The sequence below is a fragment of the Sceloporus occidentalis genome, unplaced genomic scaffold (assembly GCF_023333645.1).
Source record: "Sceloporus occidentalis isolate IW3139 unplaced genomic scaffold, rSceOcc1.0.p SCAF_7, whole genome shotgun sequence".
Lineage (NCBI taxonomy): Eukaryota > Metazoa > Chordata > Lepidosauria > Squamata > Phrynosomatidae > Sceloporus > Sceloporus occidentalis.
The window spans coordinates 4346619-4370495 of record NW_028316987.1 but is presented as its reverse complement, the minus strand read 5'-3'; the positions used below and the strand labels follow the sequence as shown (position 1 = coordinate 4370495).

General features: G+C 40.8%; 2 protein-coding genes across 7 annotated transcripts in view; one reads left to right on the top strand and one right to left on the bottom strand.

The window, feature by feature from the left end:
* The window catches only part of ABI3 (ABI family member 3), a 74983-nt gene that overhangs the window by 27966 nt on the left and 23140 nt on the right, over window positions 1-23877 (top strand). The window contains exons 1-2 of one of the 6 annotated variants that reach the window (XM_089531705.1): window positions 20571-20586; window positions 21554-21700. The exons of 1 other annotated variant lie outside the window; for it this stretch is intronic. The gene's annotated coding sequence lies outside the window, so the exon portion shown is untranslated. Of the gene's footprint in view, window positions 1-6363; window positions 6439-9397; window positions 9417-20543; window positions 20587-21553; window positions 21701-23877 lie in introns of those variants that run through there. 4 more of the 6 variants (XM_089531702.1, XM_089531704.1, XM_089531701.1 and 1 more) reach the window with 4 other exon arrangements.
* On the bottom strand, window positions 1260-22730 carry GNGT2 (G protein subunit gamma transducin 2). The gene is made up of 3 exons (XM_089531706.1): window positions 22587-22730; window positions 5978-6067; window positions 1260-2949 (listed from the first exon to the last, which is right to left on the bottom strand). Exons 2-3 carry the CDS (start codon window positions 6059-6061, stop codon window positions 2824-2826), a joined length of 210 nt encoding a protein of 69 aa, XP_089387832.1. The 5' UTR covers window positions 6062-6067; window positions 22587-22730; the 3' UTR covers window positions 1260-2823.

Genomic DNA, 23877 nt, shown 5'->3' with positions numbered 1-23877 from the left:
AAGCTGCCATCTGGGATCATTTGTTATCCAGTCACTGCGGTACTGGAGCAATCAATGGATATCGTTCCATTTGGCCTGTCTTCTTTACCCCATAGCAGCAGAATTTTGCTTGCGTGGGAAATTAATGCTATGGTCCTAAAGTGGCTGCAGCCTTTTTCATTTTCAGTTTTTGTGGATGTAGATATATATTGATCGTCTGCAATCTGTTTTGTTTTTCATATTTGTTAATATATTTTAGTTAGCAGTAGAGATTATTTTGTCTGTGTGGATTGTTGCTGTTCAACTGGAATGTCATTTGTTTCTGGTGATTTATTCTTCCTAATTTCTCCGAGTGCAGCTTCCATAACTAATGTTCAGGAATTCTGGGAGCTGGAGTCTGAAGATGCTAGGAGGCTGCTGCAAGGTGTTGGTCTAGTAGTTCTCAAACTCCAGAATTCGAGTTTGAGAACTACTAGACCAACACCTTGCAGCAGCCTCCTAGCATCTGCCACGTGAGGCAACTACCCTCACTTTGCCTAATGGCAAGGCCAGCCGTGACATATCCAGAGACCCTGGTGAAAATGGATGAAGATGGCTGGTGCCCACATGTTGCAGTACTGGTAGAGACAGAGTGTCATGCTTGTGCATAGTGCTCTATTTGGCGCTAGGAATGAGGTGAACCACATAGTTATACTGCACTCAGCAAGGTGTTTTCTGCATAGTACTATTTGCTCAATTATTATATAAGTTCTTAATAAGGTAAGCCTTTTCTCTATGGATGAATGGCTCACATTTACGATAACTCTCAAACAAATGTCTAGGGAGATTATCGCACCTGGAAATCCTGCCAGGATAGATGCGGGATTGAGAAGTCAAAACCTGGTGTTATCGCATGCAGCTGTGTCCGGATGAGTGCAAACAGTATGCAGCCCAGACCCCAGCCTCACTTATCCAGTTACTTTTCAAAAATGGGAGCTTGCTGTTTTTGAAAAGCTGCTGGATAAGCGCAGCTGGATCTGGGCTGCATATGGATTGCACTTGCCCAGCCGCAGCTGCATGTAATAACACCTGGTTTTGACTTTTCAATCCTGCATCTATCCTGGTGGGATTTCCGGGTGCTATAATCTCCTAGGACATGGGTGGGGAACCTGTGGCCCTACAGATGTTTTGGGATTCCGACTCCCACCAAGCAGTATAGCCACTGAGCAGACATGACTGAAGTTGTAGTCCAACAACATTATTCACCCCTGACTTAAAATATGCACTTGAAAACACTGAAATACATTTACATGCTTTATTTGAGCTTCAACCTAAGCAAATGAAACAATACAATCAAGACGGAGCACTGCCAATGCTGCACACAAAAATCTGCATTTTTAACAATTTGCATTCATAGATCACAATACAATTGACAATTTAAAAGCCAGCTTCAAAATATTACTAATATTATTTGACAAGACAATTAAACATGGTGATGTTGTTTAAAGACCAGTTTGCATTGATTTTGAGAAAATGCAACATCATAATCATCCTTGATAAAGGTTTTGGACCCCATTTAGGCCTTGGATGCAATAATACATTCTGTGCTGCTTTGTTTGTAGGGTTTCAAAAGCCTTAAGCTGTTTCTAGTATGAAATAAGAAGAAAGGGGTAGCAGTAATTACTGATGAAGTGCTCAACTTGAGAGACTATACAAGTGTTATGAAAACATAAAGTAGGAGGCTTTTGTTTTAACGCGGACAGAGATGTTAAACAAAAATAAGTGGGGGAGTGATTTGGTGCAATTAGATTTTGGAAAAGAAAAGGATTACATATCCTTCCATTTGTTGCTACTTTTCCAAATAGCCCTGTCCTGAAGGTAGGGGGAAAATGAGCTTTTGTTACATGCACATATTGGGCTTAAGGACAGCAGAATTTTGAGAGAGAGAGAAAGAGAGAAAGAAAGAAGAGAGAAAGAAAATGTGGTGTGTAGGAGGAAGAAGCAATAAAAAAAAAGAAAGAATAGTTGACAGAAAAAAAGAAAGTACCCACACCCACTTTTTAGGTCTAGCCTCACTCACAGCTGGCTTCACCCCAGCCCACCCACAGTCTATGGAGCCCTGAATTATTATCTCTCAAAGAATGTGGCCCTTGATAAAAAGAAAGTTACGGTATTCACTTCTGCTATATGAGGGTGCATCTACACTGTAAAAATAATGCAGTTTGGCACCACCCCCATCCTATGGAAACCCGGGATTTGTAGTTTTGCAAGGCCTTTAGCCTTCTCTGCTGAATTACAAATCCCAGAATTCTGTAGGATGGAGCCATGGCAGTTAATGTGGTATCAAATTGCATATTATTTCTACAGTGCAGATGCATCCAAAGATATATTCAAAAGAAATACCTTACACAATTATTAGGCCTTGTTTACTTTTTTTTTATTCCAGTTGCTGCCTACTTAAAAAAAACAACACCCTAAACCAAACCAAAAACTAGAAACACTAAACCAATGAAACTGAAAAGTCTATGTTTTGCTTGTATGTTTGTTTAAAACATCAATTAAAAGCCAGCTTCATAGGGAAACATGTACAAACTGCAGTGTATTTACAAAAAACAAGTGAGACCCGAACTCCTAAAACAGAAGTTGTCTTTTCCGTTGTTTATCTTGGTGGAAACCTCTTTCCCAATTTCTTTGTTCTTTAGGAAGGTTAAATCCCAGCAAAGGAGTCCAAATTTATTTATTTATTGTTTTGCCCCTGCAGAAGATCCATTTAGACTCAGTTATACTAGACAGGTAAGTAAAATCCACACAGTCTCGGTATTGTATACGGAGGGCAACAAAGATCTTCTCTGGGTGGGGCCGTGGTCAGCTTATTATACAACCTCCCTTCTCCTTGAATGGATTCTTGTCCTCTGGGACACCTTTTAAGAGAGGATCTTCAGCAGCCATGGATTCTATATAATCCTTGAGTTCTTTAGCTGTCTTGGAGATCTGGGGCAGAAGGAAGAAAAGTGTTGAAAGCATCTGGCCTAAGACTTTTTGATTCCTACCAAAGAACTGAGCCTTTTTAATTAATAGAAGGTACAATCAAGACAGACAGTGAAGAAACCTAACAAAAGAAGAACAGATTCATTGAAATGTGGTGCTGGGGAAGAGTTCTGGAGATACCATGGACCACCCAAACGTCAAATAAATTGGTCCTAGATCAAATCAAGACTGAATTCTCAGTAGAAGCCAAAATGACTATTGTATCTGGGCACATTATGAGACATCATGAGTCACTGGAAAAGACAACAGTGCTCAGAAAAATGATGGGCAGTACAGTTGGCTTTTGATATTTGTGGATTCTTTGTCATGGATTAAACCATCCACAGCTTGAAAATATTTTTAAAATATATACATTCCAAAAAGCAAACCTTGCTTTTGCCATTTCATAGAAAGGACATCATTGTACTATGCCATTGTATTTAATGGGACTTGAGCTTCCACGGATTTTGTCCTGGAACTGAACCCCAGAGATACCAAGGGCCCACAGTAGTATATGAAGAAGACCACCTTACAGAAAGATTGAGTAAATCAAGGAAACCATGGCTTGAGTTTGTAAGACTTTACAGGGCTATAAATGACTAGGGCTCTTGGAGGTCTCTCATTCATAGGGTTGCCATGAGCTGAGGCTGACTTGATGGCAAATAGCCATCAACAACAAACAATCCAGTTGAAAGATCTTCTGATAAGAGAGCAATCTCCTTGAAATAAGCAGGAGTCACTCTTGCTCAGGTCCTATTCATTTTACCTGGGCTGCACAAGAAAATTTCCCAGGGGTCAAGTCTGTTTATTGCCAGCCACTGTGCCATCACCTCAAGTCAACGGTTCCCACTATGTGGCCCTGCAGACATTTTGGAGCTCAGCTGCTAGATGCCCCAGCACATTTGTCCAATGGTAAGGTATTCTGGGACTTAAGAATCTTGAATAGCTAGGCTCTTCTGGCTAAAAGGCTGACCAACACATACCTAAACAGTCCCACAAACATGCTCCCTGAAGAAGCTGTTAGCCTGCCTCATGATAGAATCATAGAATCATAGAGTTGGAAGAGACCGCAAGGGCCATCCAGGCCAACCCCATTCTGCCATGCAGGAAATCTCAATCAAAGCATCCCTGACAGATGGCCATCCAGCCTCTGTTTGAAGACCTCTAAGGAAGGAGATTCCATTACACTCCGAGGGAGTTTGTTCCACTGTCAAACAGCCCTTACTGTCAGGAAATTCCTCGTAATGTTGAGGTGGAATCTCTTTTCCTGCAGCTTGCATCCACTGCTCCGGGTCCTTGTCTCTGGAGCAGCAGAAAACAAGCTAGCTCCCTCCTCATATCATATCACCTCTTAACCTTCTCTTCTCCAGGCTAAACATCCCCAGCTCCCTCAGTCGTTCCTCATAGGGCTTCATGGTTTCCAGACCCTTCACCATTTTAGTGACCCTCCTTTGGACACACTCCAGTTTCTCAATGTCCTTTTTGAATTGTGGTGCCCAGAACTGGGCACAATATTCCAGGTGGGGCCTGACCAAAGCAGAATACAGTGGCACTATTACTTCCCTTGATCTACACACTATACTTCTATTGATGCAGCCTAAAATCGCATTGGCCTTGTTAGCTGCCGCATTGCACTGTTGACTCATGTTCAACTTGTGGTCTACTTAGTCTTCCAGATCCCTTTAATGGCAAATCTTTTGAGTTTTCTCTACAATTAGAATCAGTGAAATACATTTCTGTGTAAACCTGGCTAGCACTGGGATAGTGTAAAGCATTCAGTCATCTTATAAGGTTTTAATAGGAGCCCTTGTGGTGCAGTGTTTAAATGTCAGTACTGCAGCCACAAGGTTGTGAGTTCGACCCCAGCGCTGCAAGGTTGACTCAGCCTTCTATCCTTTCATAGGTTGGTAAAATTAGTACTCAGCTTGTTGTGGGCAATTGACTTACAGATTGTAAACCGCTTAGGGAATGTTTAGTTCACTGATAAGCAGTACAGAAATGTAAATGCTACTTCTGTTGCTAATACAGGCTGACAAATTCTCAATCTCTAATGCTTTGGGTTTTGCATAGCCTGACATAGTGAAACAGGAGGGAGGGCAATTCTGCAGTAAACTCCCCATTGTAGAAATTGATGGCAAAGTAAATAAATAAATAAAATTCCATATTGATGTTGGCTGGGACCTTGCTGGGGTGTTGCATCTTCATAAGTGGACTTATGTCTGTGGGAATTAGAATTACACTGTTGTGCCACATCCATATCCAGCAGATGGCTGCTGTTACATTACTACATCGCAGAGCAACCAAACTGTCCAATGCCCATTGATTCCTGATGCACTTCAGTCCTGCTGTGCATCGTCTCAGTCCCAATGAGCATTGGACACTGCTGCTGGTCTCCTGATATGCATATTAGCAATTCAGTAACTGAATTTCTTAATGCTTCTGCTATATAGCTAGCTGTGTCCACAGTTATGTTACGTAAAAAGTCATATAGGATTTTAGTGGTTTTGTCTTTACTTTCACTTGTACTTTGTCTTTGACATTAGAGAAGGAGTTATGCAAGGAACTGTACAGTTTCAACAATTTAACCCCCCTCTTCTTCTTCTTCTTCTTTTTTTGCAATAGTAAATGACACTAGACACAGTCCTGTTAAAGCACTGTGACCCACAGGAAGGGGGCTCAAGCCACCATTACAGGGCAGGATTCCCTCCCAAGCTTAGCCAAAGGATGCCTCTGGTGCAAGGCACAGTTGAATGCATAGACATTGGGTATGATATTATTCTTGCACAATTCCTATTTAGCTCAGGGGGCCTTGTACAAGATAATTTCCCACTGCATTTTGCCCTTTATTTTTAAATCCTGCTCCAGTTCCACCTGAAAATTTGTTCTTCATAACCCCAAAAACCTGACATGCTGGCAGTAGCAATGACTGGCTGACCTTTTGACAATTAATGCTTTGCCATTTTGTATCAGACTAGTGGCCAGAAATTGTTACCATTTGTCTTTCGAGCTTCACTTCTTTTTTCAGTTGATCTATTTCCATCTTTAGGAGCTCCTTCTCGGTCATATCCTGGGCCATCTTGCCCTGAAATTCAAATCATACACCCACATTAGTCACCTAACACAAAGCTTCTCCTTCATCAGGCAGATATGAATGAATACAGGTTATGATTTTCAGGGATGCTTCAGTTGATAGTCACTATAGCTGAAAATGTTCATTGAGAACTTCATGCTGTGACTTATAGCAGCATTGGGAGGTGATTTTCAATGGAACTGTGCTGGTGGTTGGGAGGCTTAATCCTTTCTCCTTCCCTATGATCCTGCCTTTGTTGTTTTTCTCCCCTGTGGCAGTGTGAGTGGCTGGAAAAGTAGATAGAAGCAAAGAAGCCCCTCTGACAACTCCAGAACTAAAAGGAGATGGGTTTAGCACCAGCTTAAAGATGCTTGAAGTCTATGGTAAGAGAAACTAGTGTGGTGTAGTGGTGTGACTATTGGACAAGGATTCCAGAAGATCAGAGTTTGAATCCCCAGTTGGCCACTTAGTGACCTTGAGCAAGTCAGACTTTCAGTCTTAGGGTAAGATAATGGCAAACCCCCTTTGAATCTTCCCAAGCAAACCCAGGGATAGGATCAACATAAGTCAATGGCCTTTATCACAGTAAGGAGATCGTGAGTTTATCCTGTGAATATCCTGGGGAAAATTTCATAATTAGGAGAAACGATTTCACATGATGTTGCACAAACCACCATTAAAATGGTCACAAAGAAGCATTAACACACCTTTTTTTACTTTCAGGATTTCGGCGATAATGTATTTCCGATATCGCTTTATTTGTGCATTACTTGCCATTTTCACTTTATTTGAGGGATGCTTTAGGTGCGCTTTAATCTCTCTTTAATGCCAAAATTATCCCCAGTGCGATAAACTCCAGTGTTGACTTGAGGGCACAGAATAAGTATGACAAAGGAGTAGCCAGGATATCACCATATGCCATCACTTTAAGTATTCCTCTAAAATAGCTGCAAAAATGTTTCCTGATTGCTTGATTGATTGGTTTTAATTTTGCATTGTACTTGAAAAGTGAAAAACATAGCGAGTAATTCTGAACAACCCCATAGACATCAAGTTTGAGTCAGAGAATAATGCTGTGAATAAATGAGGCAAGGGTGGAGGGAGGTGAAAAAGAGTTGGAAAGTGGATGAGAAGGAGAACAAGGAAGAGGAGGAGGGAAAGGAAGAGGTGAAGGACAGAAGAGCTGGAAAGCAGAGGAGGAGAAAAAAGAGACATGTTCAGAGGAGAAGGGAAAAGGAAAGAAAGAAGAAAAGAAGAAGAAGAGGAAAAGAACAGTTGGAAGTAAAAGGAAGCAAGAGACGAAATAGAACAGATATGAGTGTGAAGGAGAAAGAGTCGGAGGGGAAGAAGAGTTAATAGCCGCAGTAGAAGTAGGAAAGAGGAAAAGGAAGAGAAGTCGCTAAAATGGCAGTTGGTGTGTTTTCATCACCATCAGGTTGCCAATTTGGTCCAGATTTTAGTTTAAACTTCAAAGACGCTGCCCAAAATTGTGAGCTCTTTCCCCCCAGATAGGTACAGAATCCCGGAAAGTTCCTTTCGAGGTTGAACTAAGATGCAGAGTGTTTTCCCCACCCCACTAACACTGTTGTGCTCTAGCTGGGTGCAAAGAAATGGAAACTGGGAGAAATAATGTAGTGCCATGGCTGGGAATGGTAAAGGAGAAGGCAGGCTATTTAAATGGTCAAAACAGTTCAGTGTAAAATGCTGACATGTAATCAAAACTGTCTGATATTGGCCCTCAGCTGAAAATCTCAGAAGTCAGCTAGGTTTTGGATGTTTGGGGTGTTTAGTTTATAAAGGCCACATCACTCGCTTCATTGTGCAGTCATGGCAATGAGAATTTCTCATCTCTCTCTAACCCTCTAGGTAGCAGTAAAACCCAAGTTTAATCAATTAGTTCTGTGGTTAAGCAGCTTATTGAATCTCCTGTTACCACCATATGCCATTGCTTTGATTAGCTGTTCCTTGAAATGGCTGCAAAAGGCTGCAATTATTTACACACACACACTATAGGAATGATGCACTTATGAAGCAGGAAAAACAATGGTGAGAAATTGTGGGAAAACTCCACAAAACCTGTTTCTGATATTACTGCTTTTTGTCTCCCTGCTCCTTTCCCTCTCCTTCCCCACTGTACCTGGTGCTCTTTAAATGCACTGGACTACAAACACCACAGAAACTGTTGTTCAGCACATCTGTGGAGGTTGGAGAAAGCTGCCATACAAGCTTGTCTACGGTGTTTGGAGAAAATGACTCTTTTGGGACTATAATTCCCAGATTCATCTAGCCAGCAATAACCATTGTTCATGCTGCTTGTGAGATTCTGGGAAATGTAGTCCAAAGAAGGAATTTTTCCTCATTCTTTGCCAATGGACATATCCAAGTCCAGGTATAAACTAGCTGAACAGTCATTCTCTCTCCTTATGGACCTGTGGAAACTGTACCAGAAGTTAATGGTATTATGGTCACACATAAATATTGTCAACATTTCCCCTAAATGTTGGATGTCTGCCCATCCATTCCATCTACTGATGTCAACTGACCATGGAATAGTCCAGGGCAACATCAGCATTTGACAGATGAGACCTGGGACATCTATGGCCAAGCAGCAACAGAGGGTGGTCAAAATGGCAAAAGTTATTAATGAAGAAGAACACATTAACTAGGAGAGACTGCAGCAGTTTGCTTTTGCCTGAACCTACTGGGAAGGACAAGATTACATCCCTTCCTCTTCTCGTCCCTGCTGGGATGAGTTGAAATTTCTTTTGTACTCTGTACTCAGTTTGCAGTAATTAAAGCAAGCTGAGGACAAAGGGAAAAGTGGGAGGAGGAGAGAGAAACTGGGACATTTTTAAAGCAGCTGAAAAGGTGGGACAACAAAGGATTAATCAGGATGGTACCTGCCAAATCAGGACAGTTGGAGGGGATGGTGGTGGTAGGACCATACCCTCTATCTACTCTGAAGGTAGTAGTCTGTTTTAGGGGGTTCATTACATGCTGTCTGGAATACATAGTTTGATCCAGCAATGGAAAGAAAGAAATAACTCCCTTCCAGATCGCTCATTGTCTGCAACCTGATTGACTCACTATGTCTTATGGTAGGGCTACCCCTGCATTCTTCTTAGAATTCCTTTAGAGAGAAAGAGGGGAGAATTTCATCTTCTTCCTCTTTAAAGCACAACTGACCTGTTTTTCCTCAATGTCACATCAACAGCATTTTGCCAATCTCATTGCTATTTCCAGGCTGAAGTTAAGAAGTTGCCCTTTGCCACTTTTTTTCCATCCATGAGATCCAATGCGCTTTATTATCACTAATGAAATAAGCCTCTCCAGCTCTCCTCACCCCTGCCCCATAAGGAAGGTAAGCCTTATCTGCATTTCAGGAACCAATGGCACACAGTGGTGGATTATTTCAGTGGCTTCTCCAAGGTCATTATACAAAACCAGGCTGAAGTTTCTGGATTCTTGTTGACCCAGAGTGATGCATTGTCCAGACACTTTGGAGTGACATATTGCAACATTGCATACTGTAGCCCTCTGACCTGCATATAGTGAATGAATTGCTGGGACCTGGGTTCATTCTTCTGCAACACATCATTTCTGATACTCTTGTTGTTTTTTAGTTGATGCCCTTGTGATACATTTTTGTGTCCTTGTGGAACACTTTCTTTTGTTTTTGGTGGTGTTCTTAAAGATGGATCTAGGCTCAAATCGGTGTAAGCGCTGGAACATGTGATGGGAACTCCAGTAGATGGAGGCCCATCATTATCCAGTCCACAGGCAATGTAGGTTTGGTTAAGATGGGGTGCTGTTGAGTACCGCCACTCCATTTTGCTACTCAAATGACACTCTGTGCTAGGCTTGCCAAGTCAGCACTGTGCCAGGCCCTGGAATTTCAAGTTCCAAAGCCTGACACCTAGCAATGACCTCTTGTGATGTCATAGGTAGTATGTTCTGATGATGTTACAAGGATGATGTAATGAGAATAATATGATACCTTAACGCACTGATGACAGCTGGACAGAGTATGCAAACATCACATAACACAGTTTGGTGAATTAAGTAAAATACAGTGGTTGGGAACTAGTTTTAGTCTTAGTCAAGTGCTTTCACCCTTTGGTTGTAATCCTACTCCGCTTACTGCTATGATTCTTTACTGAATATGGCATGAGGACCAGGTGTGGCAAAGGTGATAAACACTTACGATGCATTGTGTCATGACCTATATACTCCAACTTTCCTCCCGAAAGTATCCTAACTTGTAAATATATGTGTGTATACACCTGCCCCCTACTTGCAGTGAATTCAAATGTGGTTGCAGAGACTGGCCCCAGTTCAATGATCACCAGGATCATAAGAAACTGCTGCAACGTGTTATAAAGCATCCTGTGCGTTATACTGTGCACAAATGCGTATGAAAGTGACGCATTAACGGCAGGCAAAAACCTCCTTATTCAAGCAGACCTTTGGTAACACATCTCACTCGTTGCAGAAATGCTTTAACCGAATGGGTGCTGTATTTACTTCTATAGATGTGTTTTCAGTCTCCTGTATTTAAACTATGGGATTTGCTGCTGTAAGAGTTAGAACTGCTCATGAGCTTTAATGGCTTAAAAAGAGGGTTGTACAAATTGATGGAGGAAGTGGCTATTAATGGCTACTAGTTTTGATACGTATGCATTCCCTTGATGGATTTGTATTCAGGGTGCCTCTGGATGTCAATTGTTAAATATGAAATGTTGTTTGGGGTATCGTTAAGCTCATGGTCTGCTTGTGATGGGCTTCTCAGAAGTATCTGGCAATAAACAGACTGCTGGACTAGAAAGGCCTTTGGTTTGATAACCATGCAGACTCTTTAGTTTTATGATCCACTGCAATGTGGAAGCTTTCCTTTCTAAGGAGGCATTTGGGTCATTGGTGGCTTTGGTGAATTTTATTTGATTGACTTGACAGCTATTATAGTTTTATCTTCCAGTCTTCTGCTGCTTCACTTCTTCTTTTATAGATTTTTTAAAAAGCATTTTAATTGTGCAGCAGATCTTCCTGCAAGGAGATACACCACATGACTCCCAGTAGATACCTCACACCATAGATAGTATCAAACCAGTAATATTTTCAGACTGTGGCTGACCATGGGTAACAGAAACCATGGAAAGGCAAACATTCCTTTCTATGTACAAATATGTATGGGCAGTTGAACCCTCCTTCAACATTGGGTAGTGGGATAAGATCCTTTACCATCCTTGAGGTTAAAGGGTGTGAAACAAGCTACATGTATGGAACACAATTTTTGTCCTTCAAGAGAGGGGAACCCTGTGGGTTGGTCCAGTGTTGCCCCACAACTGTTGCCAGAGGTAGTTACATCAGTCAGTCTGATCATAGGACAGGGTCTCTGTTCACTAGAGATGTAATGGAAGACTACAATATATCTGGTGTTTTAACTGACTCTTCATTTGTCAGTATAAAAAAAAATACTTGGGATATTCCTCAAAGGAAACAAGGCACCCAAGGAATGGCACTGTTTGCTTGAACAGCTGTCAAGGATGTTCACAACCAATAGTTTGATCTGAAGATATGCTAGGATAAGATGTTTAGTTGTTACATTAATCTTGTATTTTTTGTCTGTGACTGCTAATGACTTATGACTATGGAGGCCCAAGGCTGCTAGGCAATGACAACACTTGGGTTACCTGGAGATACTTCTTACAGATACTTCTATAAATTGGTAAAAGCTTCACTAGAAAATTTAAATTACCTTTCAAAAATCATGTTCTAGGAAATGGTAGGCCCTATATAGGTTTTATAAGTGATTCTACAATTTCCTCTGGGTTGGATCTAGACCTGCCATACCATCCCCTGATATCAGTGAAAGTTCTGCTAGTCATTATGAACTTGTCCCATTGATTTCAGTGTCAATGTTCTTGAAGACTGAGTGGGCATTTGAATCCAAGTCTTCCTAAGGGCAGTCCAACATTCTGTACCAAGAGAGGGAAATCTGAAACTCTGGGCCTAAATTCTGTCCTCCGGAGGAAGCCTAGGAGGCTTAATCCAATATATTCCAGATGGCCACCCCTGTTTCTGTGTTACCTCACCATTTGATGACTTGCCACTTTAAGTCTCATATTGGGGAAAAAGTGGGAAATAAATAAATTCTCAACATTTGTTCATCTCCCTCCCCATTCCAAAATGTTGAGACGCTTTTTCTAAAGTCAACAGTAAGAGCTTTACATTAAAATATGCTGATATTCTTTGCTTTTGTCCCCATCCACCACTGAATGTAACCTCCCTAAAAATGAATTCATCCCTTGGGATGATATAGCTACCTGCTGAAAGATTTTTGCATCCTCCCCGCCTAAGTTGATAGGGAATTCCTGTATGCAAACTCTTCTCTTTCTCTCTCATTCAAATTAACAATGGCGCAGAACAGACCGCCCAAAAAGGACAGCCTGCTAGTGCCTCCTTTTCTGCCAATGGTGTACTCATGATGTCACAAGTGCACCACGACGTGTGGATGCTAAGTGTCCGTCGTGTCAAAATGATGGCGCCTGTGTATACAGGGCACCACCATTTTGATGTATGGAATATGTACTAGGGTTAGGGAGTGTTTGCATGGTGCGCGCTCCCTAACCCTAGTACCGCCGCTGTCACGCCACATTTTGCCCATCTGTAATGGGCCAATGTGACTTAGATCATCCCCCCTTTGGGACTAACTGACATTCTCTCAAAAGGTTTTCAACTGAGCTGTTGTATCTCCATCTTCCTCCTCTCTTAACTTTCTTTGGAAAGATGGTGAGATAAATATCTGAACTATTTACTAGCTAGATTAGGATATATCTTCTATGTAAATATAGATTAAAGCCATTAGTAAACTTTAGTTTTAAACTACAAATGACATGTTTGTTTTTGGAGTTAGTCATAGTTCTCACTTCTTAGGAAAGCATAGTTAAACAAGAGCACATTTCTGCTATTCTTCTAATTTAAAGCTAGACCCTAACAGGCTTGGCTTTGACATTTTTTGATATTCAATATTTTTGTTTCCTTAGGAAACTTAAATTACCCCACAGTACCCAGCGTGAAATTCACCCTCTAAGGTTCCCTGCGGGATCAGTGCAGTTCCACAGCCTCTGACATTTGCCCACTCCTGGCTTAAACCTTCTGCATCTAACAATTCAGGAATAGATCAGTAAAGCTGGTAAAAAAGTTTATATAATACAAATAAAAAATATAGGCATCACATAAAGCTAAATTAATACAATCAAACAAGGAAATGTGTCTTGTTATAAATACAGAATACATATGATTCTTGGTAGAGACATAAACATAGATGTAGCAAGAGAGGCATGGTTGTGTTTGTGTAGATTTATCCAATGTTTATATTTATTATTATTATTATTTTAAAAAAGCAGCTCTCTTTGTCTATTCCTGATTATTCAGACTGCCTGTTTGTTTTGATTCAGGTCTCACAACTTTTTTCTGACTTTGTTGTGTCAGTTAACCTTCTCGATGACATGAGCTATGCTTTAAAACCAAGGTGGACAAGTGGTAGGCTTCCTTAGCTCCTATGATTGCTCCTACCATTGGCTCTGCTGACTAGGGCTTAATGGGAATTGTTCTAAATACCACTGGGAGAGCTACACATTGCCTGCCTGTGCTCTACTAGGCACAGCCAAGGAAGAATACTGGGTGCACTCTCAGTTCATGCAGAGTAATGGTTGGGGCAACAGTTGCAGCCAAAGACCCCATATTTGATCCTCACCAGAACACTTCCCAGAACCTTTGGTAACAAATAGGGCTGCCTATAGGTTTGAGAGAGCTCTGGGTAAAGTGACTTCTGTTTTGTTCTCCACCTATATCAGTAGGCCCTTTTGGCAACAGTAGAGGTTGTTCTGTCCAGGAACTGAGTGCTATTCCAGGCCTCCTCAAGACTTTGGTATCAGACACTGGCCTACCTTACAGCTGTAAGACAAGCTTTATTGAGGGCCAATATGGTGTAGTGGTTTGAGTGTTGGACTACGACTGGAGATTGGGGTTTGATTCCTTGCTCAGCCTTGGAAACCCACTGGGTGACCTTGAGTAAGTCATACACTCTCAGCCCCAGAAGACTCGGTGATAGCCTTTGGGTCAGAAATAATAACTAGTTTTACCATTGGCAGAATATCAGACCCCATCAGTGAGAGGGCTGGAATGCTATCTCTGATGTATTCCATTGCTGCACAGTTTGCATTGTTGTATGCCTTCAATTGTGCAGCAATGGTACGTGGCAGAGAAGCATTCCAGCCCCCTCACTGATGGGGTCTGACATCCAGCCAATGGTAGAACTGGCCACTAAACAATTTACTCTGTTCCCAGCCTTCATCTCTTTTCACTTCCCCAAACTGCAGAGTTAATGCAAAAAGGATCAAAATTCCTAATACAAATTAGTCTTTTCTATGCTACTGTACAGATGTTAACTTTTGGTCATGATCCAATTCCCCACAGCTGGCTATGGAGTCCCTGGGTTGAAGTGAATCCAAGAAAAGATGTTATGTACTGTGGAAGCAAACAGAGAAAGACAAAATGTGCTCACATGACCCATCTTGCTCCCAGCACAGCTATGAGAACTGTGCAAACAGGTTCATAACCACAGAAAATTCACTCTGTTCCCAGCCCTCATCTCTTTTCACTTCCCCAAACTGCAGAGTTAATGCAAAAGGATCAAAGTTCCTAATACAAATTAGTCTTTTCTATGCTACTGTACAGATATTAACTTTTGGCCATGATACCAACAAGGTAGCATGGTAAAACCCATCTATCTGATCGCAGAGGTCCAACCCAATACAGGTTATGAAGAACCAATACAGGTTCTCTCACCAGTGCTGGAGAGCTGAGCTTTTTTGTCGTTTCACTATCCTGCAATGGCTCCTACAATGTCTTCCAGAGTGATGCATTGTGGGAGATGGATGTGGATGCTGGAGCCATCCATCCAGCTCTGCCCAACTTGCAGCGGATGGCCCAGGAGATGGGGTGGAGAGTGTTCTCATCAGACACATAGAAGGCACACCTTGGATTATAAAATTTTAAAGCCACAACCTAAGAGCCAAAATAAAGTCTGCGTATTCTATGGGGATTATCAGACAAGGGAAATCCCGTCCCTGTCCTGTCATGTTCCCATCATGTTCCCGTCCTTCCTGCATGATCACAAGAAGGACTTTCAGATGAGATTCACTCTTATCCTGTCAGGGAAGTGGGAATGATGGTGATCGCTTGACAGGCTTTCAGATGAAGTTGCTCAAATCCTGTCATTATCCCACCATTAACCTGTCATTAAAGCGACATTGGCAGGCATTTTGCATTAATGGATGTTCCTGTTAATGCAGTGCCTCTTTAATGACAGGTTAATGGTGGGATCGGCGCTACAATTTGAAAGCCTTTTGTGCCATCACAGTCATGGATGGGTTAAGGATGGGATAAAGATAAGGGGAGCAATACCATCTCTATCCCATTCTCATGTGAAAATCTTCTTAAACTCAGAGAAGGGAGTAGCTTGTGTGTTCTTTCAACTCAGAAAGAGTCTAGGAATTATACACTAAAGTGCAAGGTTGAGGAACCTCTTTCAGCCTGAGGTCCCATTTCAGTTTTAGAGTTCTTAGGGGGCCACATTTCAGTTGTGGACAGGGCCAGAGGCAAAAGGCAAGAGCAAAAATACCAGCATCTTTTACCTTGAAGCTCTTAATCCCAATAACTAAATCTTAGGGTAGACATTTCAATCTGTTAGAAAGGGAAAGAAACCCATAGAGTTGGGAAAGTAGGCATGGCTCTCTGGTGAAGCCCAAAAGGGCCACATAGACCATAGGCAACCTGAAGGCACATACACAATTTGGCTTTACAATCCCTGTTACAGTGCTTCCAACGCTGTCCTTCATAACTGTTGGACTCTTAGTGGCCATGTTTGCTGGGAGTGATAGGAAATGAAGTCTACTAGCATTATGGAGAGGACTAGGTTGCGGAAGGAATAGTGTTAGGATAGTGGAGCTATAATACAGCAAATGGGGATGGCTGGATGAGGAGCTGAACTTTGATCCAGTGGGTTGATATGGAAAGATTTTTTAAAGACATGTTCTTCACATATAGGATCTTGACATACAGGGAGAACAAATCCCTTCTTCCTTGGGCCATGTATGCTGCCCCAGTGTCTTATCAACAGAGTTTCTCCCTGTCCTCACCTCTATCCTCCTTCAGTCTTGTACTATTTTGCCACAGGGACAAAACCTTAATCCAAATCTGTATTACCCTGTTCAAGTAAGCCAGTACTCTTTGTGCTAATGCCGATGGAGTTTACAGATCTAATGCATGCAAATGGAAACACTTTGGCAGGATAAGTCTAAAAATACATGACACAGTACACAACCAGCTATGGAGACCTGCAAGTTCCTTTCAAGAATTCTCACAATTAGAGAAAATGGATGAGGTTGCAGCTTCTGCATTAGATTCTGCCAAAGCAATGTGGGTAGAGGCTAAATTACAGCCAGAGCTGTAGGAAATGCATTTGGGGCTAATAGTGTTTCATAGGCATCAATTTGCTCATCCCTGATTTATTCTAATACATAAAATGTTATGACTGTTTAAAGCCAATTTGCAGAATGTGATTTCCTGAGCTGTGAACGTTCAGTTTCTTGACTACTTATATAACTTACCCTGTAAAAGCATTTCAATGGGTGCATCTATATTGTAGAAATAATGCAGTTTGACATCACTTTAACTGCTGTAGCTCCATCCTATGTAATCTTGGGATTTGTAGTTTTACAAGAGAAGGTCTTTAGCCTTCTCTGCCAAAGCATGCTGGTGCCTCGGAAAACGACAAACTCCAGGATTCTGTAGGGTGGAGCCATGGTAGTTAAAGTGGTGTCAAACTGCATTATTTCTACAGTGTAAATGCACCCTAGATCAAAGTTCTCATAAAATAAAATACTTCCATCAGTAGTATAGGGTTTCTGTCTTGCTATGATCGCTTGGAGATTCTGTAAGCTGTATACCTTCCAGTGTTTGACAAATGAAAACTGGTATATTTTTGTCCAAACAATATTAGAGTATAGTCAAGACAGAAAAAAAATATTAATAGGGAAGAAAACACAAGCTAGGAGAGGCTGCAGCAATTTGCTTTTGCCTGAGCCTACTGGGAAGGACAAGATTCTGCCCTCCCCTTCTCCCTCTGGTTAGTAAATTGAGTGTACTTTGAACTCAATTTGAGGGAAAAGGGGGAAAAGTAGGAGGAGGTGAGAGAAACTGAGACATTTTAAAACCTACTGAAAAATAGGAGTACAGAGGATTGGTTGGGATTGTTTTTCTTCTATATTGAGACAATTGGAGGATATGAAGCTATAGTTCAAAAAATATTTTTTCTAGGCTCTGGTTTGTAGTGGGCCTTTCAGCCCAAGAGCTTCCTATGTTGCAAACTGCAGAGCTGTACCAAGGTTCTGGAAATGTAAAAGAAGAACTTGAAGAAAGGAAGTCCAGTACAAAATGCTATGTTGTATACAATGAGCCTCATGACCCTGCATGTCTACACTGGAACGGCTTAAGGTTCTTCCAGGTCGGCCTAAAGAAACATGACTTTTCATGAAATAGCTTCCTGGGTATTGCTCATTGTTGTCATCTTCCTGCCTCCTTGTTCTATTCTTTTGGAGGGGCTTTTGAAGTGATTTCTTGGATCTGCACTAGGGCTCCTTCAAAGTGTCGTGTATTTTTTAAAACTGAAGTATGGTTTGCTGAGGTGGTCCTATGGTTTGAAAGCAATTTGTCTCTTTTCCAATTAAAAAAAAATATCTTAGTGTTATAGTATATATGAAAACTATACCAGAGTGTGTTCAAGATGGAAAGAGTTCATTGGAATCCTATATGATTGGAATCCTATAGGGAAGAACACACAAGCTAGATAAACTGCAGCCGTTTGCTTTGCCTAAATCAACTAGGGAGGTCAAGATTCCTTTCCCCTTCTTTTTCTTCTCCCTGCTGCCATTTAATTGACACACTATAGCACTGTAACTGTATTTTTAAAAAAGAGATAGAATAAGATAGACAAGAAGGAGAAGAGAAGGATTCTTTTTGTTCAGTATGAACAAATCTTGCCAAGAAAACCCTTTGACTGATTCGCCTTAAGGTCACCATAAGTCAGAAATGACTTGAAGGCACACAACAAATGTCTCAGAATTAAACAGAAACCCACTTGAAGGGGGAATAAAATGTTGCAGCTGGTGCTGGGAACTGCCAGAATTGGGAAAACAGAAACACCATTTGGATATTTAAAAGAAAATAACCAAATCCCTGAGAATTCAAGCAACAAATCTTGCAATCTCCTGCAAACCTGCCACAAATTTGCCCTGCTGGAGGAGTCTTAGATGCAAGCCCTGCAACGAATTCTATGTGGACATTTAGCAAGCAATAGCAAGTGCATTGGACTAAACAGTTTACAAAGTGTCAGCTAATTGCCCCCAACAAGCTGGATACTCATTTTAGCGACCTACGGAAGGATGCCAGGCTGAGTCGACTCGGAGCCCCTGGCTGGTGTTGAACTCATAACATTTCAGGTCAAACAGCTCTTAAAGCAGGGGTAGGCAACCTGCGGCCCGCGGGCCGGATGCGGCCCGGCAAGGCCTTGGGACCGGCCCCAGCCTGGTCCTGCCGCCAATTGCCACCGGGGCCTTTGGGGGGCAATTGTCTATAGAAGCCTCAGAAACATGCATTTATACTAACATTTTTTAAAAAATCAGCAAATTTTTTCGCGTGTCCTCCATTTTTTTAAAAAAAGTGTCTTCTATTTGAAAATGTTGTCCTACATTTGTCCTGGTTTATTTATATATTTAATTTTTTAAAAAATTATTTAATTATTTATTTTTTGGCTTCGGCCCCCCCAGTTGTCTGAGGGACAGCAACCCGGCCCCCGGCTCAAAAAGGTTGCTTACCCCTGTCTTAAAGCATCTCAGACCTGGACTAGATAGACATTATGTGGTTAGAACACCCACTAAAATCCACTTCCATTAAAACTTCCCCAACCCTTCAATTTTCTGAATTTATTACAGGTTGAGACTCCCTTATTTGTAATTATAAAATCTGAAATATTCCAAAAACAAAACCTTTTTCATGGGTGGCTGAGATAGTAAAAGTTTTGCATTCTGATTGTTCAGCGTACACAGACTTTGTTTTGTGCACAAAATTATTAAAAATACTGTATGTTACGTTAAGGCTATGCGTATAAACAGTATACGAAACATAAATGAATTTTGTGTTTGGATTTGGGTCCCACCTCTAAGAATATTATGTACATTATGTACATATATACAAATACAGATATTACAAAATAAATAAATAATTCTGAAATCCAAAACACTGCTGGTTCCAAGCATTTCAGATAAGGAAGACTCAACCTGTACTTCAGCTTTCTCAATAAAATACCAGATCTACCATTCCCCTTATTAGTGACTTATCAGACTAAGTGCAAATTTTTATGAAGCCAACATTTTGTCGCAGGCCCCATGTATCTATCATTGCTAAGCTAAGGTTTCAAGTGAAGAGGAATTTAAAAACATTAAATACTTAACAAAATTGTCTGATGGTTTGGTTGTTCTTTTGTTTTTAATTATCCTTCACAATGAAATTGCAAAACATTCATTGGAATCCCATAAGATCTCTTACATTATGTAACTTTATCAATACCTGGCTGTTTAGCATAAGTTATATGAAACCCCTTTATTGAATTATAAAGAAGTATACAGTCGTATCCACTGGTGCTTTGGTTCCAGGACCTCCTGGGGATACCAAAATCCATGGATGCTCAAATTCCATTAAGTACAATGGATAGTAAAATGGTGTCACTTATATAAAGTGGCAAAACCAAGGTTTGCTTTTTGGAATTTATATATTTTTAAAAATATTTTCAAGACGTAGATGCTTGAATCTGTGGATAAAGAATCTGTGGATACAGAGGGCCAACTGTAATAGAACACTGTTAAGAAAAGGATATTGGATTTGACGGCTCTTGAGGTCTTTTCCAACTCTATGAATGTTGGTTTCAGTCACGAGTTGGACTGTGTGGCAGATGAAGAGCCTGTTGTGCATCACTTCTATTGTGCATCAGTTACTCTGCCGGCTGTACTGTGTAGTAACACAACAGCAGCCCTCTTCTGGATATGGATGTTACGGAACTGTCCAATTCTAATTATCACAGATGAAACAGCACTGATGAAGACCGCAACAGGATTCCAGCCTATATCTTTATTGTTTTTTTTTTCAAAATGCAAAAGCTAAAATTCTGAAGCTGTATCAAATTTTGTACAGATTTTTGTTTGGGGCCGATCCTTTCTTTTTAAAACTGAAATCAATGTTGAGAGAAGGTGCAATCTTCAAAGGGGGACCACCATTGGCAGAAGAAGGGGCTGTTTAATTATTATCTTTCTTTTTGGCTATCCCAACTGTCTTCGCCCAGATATTTTTGTCTGTATCTTTCTCCTTGCAGTGAGAAAAACAATGAAGCTCAGGAAAGTCTAGTTGGAAAATTGGTAAGCTAAGCAGCTTCTCTGCTCTAAGCTGTTTTTGATATGTATAGCTGTCTGCTTTAGGCTAGAGTTTGAGAAAAAACACACACAACTAACATTTAGCTAGGCCTTCACTAATTAGATAAATACAGATAAGCGGTTTAAAGTTAGTTGAAGCATCTGTCTCAACTTGATAGAAAATAAGTGCTGCTTGTGTGCTTCTTTCATGCACAGTGATCAAAGCTCAGAAAACTAGAGTTTAGCTAGGAAGTTTGGGGAATATATTGTTCCAATATGTCTTGGAATTAAAAGGAAGCCTATTTGACGTTGGGAATAAAATGTTGCAACTGGTGCCAGGGACTGCCAAAAATAGTCCAGGGCAACACAGACATCAGAGATATTTAACATCCACCCTTGAAGATTATAGCAAGAAATATTGGAACTTCAATCCACATTTGCCAAGTCTTGAGGATCTATTGTCTACAATACTGAACTTGAGGAACCAAGGATCTGACTCAGTATAACGACTTTATCACACGGAGGCAAATTGCTTAAATCCTGTGCAGAAACGGGATTTTAAAATTCAGAAACTCCTGCCGATGCGGGATGTTTTCAGATGCATTTGCTTGAAAGAGAAATAATGGGAAAATAACCCGAATGGAAAGTCGACAAAAAAGATTCCCTTTTTACTTTTGGAATTTCCCCAAAGTAAAAAGGAATAGTTTTGTCGACATTTCATTCGGGTTATCTTCATGTTATTTCTTTTTCAGGCAAACGTCATATGAACAACATTTCACATTTGTGGGTTTTTTTTTCTACTTTTAAATCTAGTGATAAAGTCCTAAAACAGGTCCTTTGAAGACCTCAAGGATCAGCTAAATATGGACAGGGAAAGGTGGTCTGCAAGGTGTCCTGTTTTGAAGATGTCTGTCATGGAAGCAAACATTACCAACATTTCCTAAGGAAATTTTCTTTATTTTTCCTGGTCCAGTAAACCAGATGGGTAGCTGCCCTTGCATTTCGGTATATGTGGTAAGGAACATTAAAGAGTGTGAAGCTGTGCTATAAGAAATTTGGAAGGGGAACATGGAATGTGATGCTTTGCTCATACTTGAACCTGGGGACCACGGAGTTCATGGTAGGTGCTTGTCTATCCCTAAACTAGGGTTTGAAGAGTGAAAACTGGAGATGGCTTTTGTATCTTTAATGGTTGTAAAGAAAAGGGAATTTCAGCAGATGTTGTTTTTTTGGTTGTGTGACAGGCAACACCTGCTAAAATTCCCTTTTCTATAAAGCCACAAAAGGTAAGGAAGCCATCTCTGGTTTACAGTCTGGCAACATTATCCTCCTTCCTCCATAGCTCCTTTCCTCATGTATGGCCTTTAGGAAAGAACTTCGGTGGATAAAAATGTTGAAAAGGAGCAACCTTTGCCCCCTCACTACATGCAAGAAAATAGCCAAAATACTTATATGGCTGGGACAACAAGAGACTTTGAGTGAGGCAGCAAGTGGCCATGCTCTCATCTAGCTTCAAATGATGGCACCATTAAGTGTGTTTATCTGGAGAGATGAAGGGCAGAATTGGTTTGTGAGTGTTAGAAGGTTTGTAATGCAAGTTTCCTCTGGATTTGGATTCCCTTTCAGAGGGCAACATGGAAATACACATTAGCCTAATTATGCATTTTTGTACACATTTCCCTCATTGACTAATGTGTTATGTGTGCATTTTTTCAAATACATCCCTTTTTAATGCCACTCAAATATACAAATACTTGTGTGCACATTTTTCTTTTGTTGAAATGCTTTAGCAGTTACAGATTTCTGAAGCGATACACACTTTGTCCCATTGGCAGTCTCAAGTGATGCAAAATGGGTACTTTCTTAGGAAAATAAAAGCCCAACCAATTTTGTTTCTATGCCTATATCTGAGCAAGCGCCTTTGAAATAAATGTTTTGCATTACAAAAACAAAACAAAACAAAACAAAAAAACCCAATACCATTCTGCAAAAAGAAGTTAACCTACCTCCTTTGATGTGTTTCCCCCTCCAAAGCTCCACTGTTTTTTAGAGATACATCTGCCTGAGTTGGTAAAATGATGTTGTCTGCTGTGTTCAGTTCTCTGGTTGAAGACAGCTTTGCATTAGATGGTGTCTTACTTTGGAACCGATTGTCTTCTGTCCTTAATCTGATAATAGACTCAGCTAGTTAAAACTGGTCAGGTGTTGAGAATTAACCTCAAAGCCCAGGGTAAGCAGAGAGATAGAGAGAAGAGAGACAACAGATGGCACATTTGAAAAGGTAGATCAATTGATCTATTAGAATGGGATGCATACACCCCATTCTGATAAGGCAAAATTAGATGTCCCAGACTCAAAGTCAATATGTCAACCCTGAGTCCCCAAATGCTCCAGATCTGTTTTTGGATTGCTGCACATGCACACAGCCCAGATTTGACTCTAGAGTTGACCTACTTACTAATCATCATTGAGTTCATTAAAAAGTCAAGGTATTGTCTAGTCACCCCACGAGCCAATGGCAGAATTGGCTACTCCTGGGATATTTGAAGCAATAATAAGGAAAGGTGACCTCTGAGCAAAGACAGATTGTATTTCCCTCACCAATAAATAGTCACAATCTATCCTTACATAGGATAGACTAGGAGGTAAGGCTCCACATCTGGGGATGAAGGGAATGGCTTTCATGTTCACATTAACCTTTCTCTCTCTCTCTTCTGGATATGTTTACAGATGTTAGTGGTCATGCACATCAAGGTCAAATTCAAGGTGCAGAGGTTTTTGTAGGGGTTAGTCTCCTAAAGGTACTTAGTGGCTTAACATGAACAGAGTTGGATGGATGTCAACAGGGCAGTGTGCATTCTCCATGCCCTAGCCCAACCTCTGTTTCTTCTCTGAACACCAGTTGCTGGTGAACAACTTGGAAGCTTCCCATAGGCATTTGATGGGTCACTAGAATATTGGACTATAGAAGTCTGTGGTGTGAGCCCTCTTGGCTTATCTTCTTGTGCTGATGTAAGCAGTCTCTACCTCTTCAAGAACTTAACATTTGTAGTATCTCAACTTTTATTAAAAGAAATCTTTGTTGGGGCATTCATCTCTTATTTAATGACAAGTGGGGAATACACTGTCAAATATGTGCAGTGTATATAAAGCAATGTGTTCCATAATGGCCTTGGCTTAGAAATCTAGTTAGATCCTGGGCAGGGGATCTAACTAGATTTCTATGGTAAGCTTTGCCAGCTTCTGGATTATACTGACAACTGTGGCTGCTTCTATCATATGGATTGTACAGAAAAT

Bases quoted from the DNA above. Each gene is read 5' to 3' on its own strand.
- GNGT2 (XM_089531706.1), bottom strand. From the start codon at position 6,061: ATGGCCCAGGATATGACCGAGAAGGAGCTCCTAAAGATGGAAATAGAT. The intron at 2,950-5,977 runs GTAACAATTTCT...CTTCTGCCCCAG, and splicing joins TGAAGCTCGAAAGACAAATG to ATCTCCAAGACAGCTAAAGA.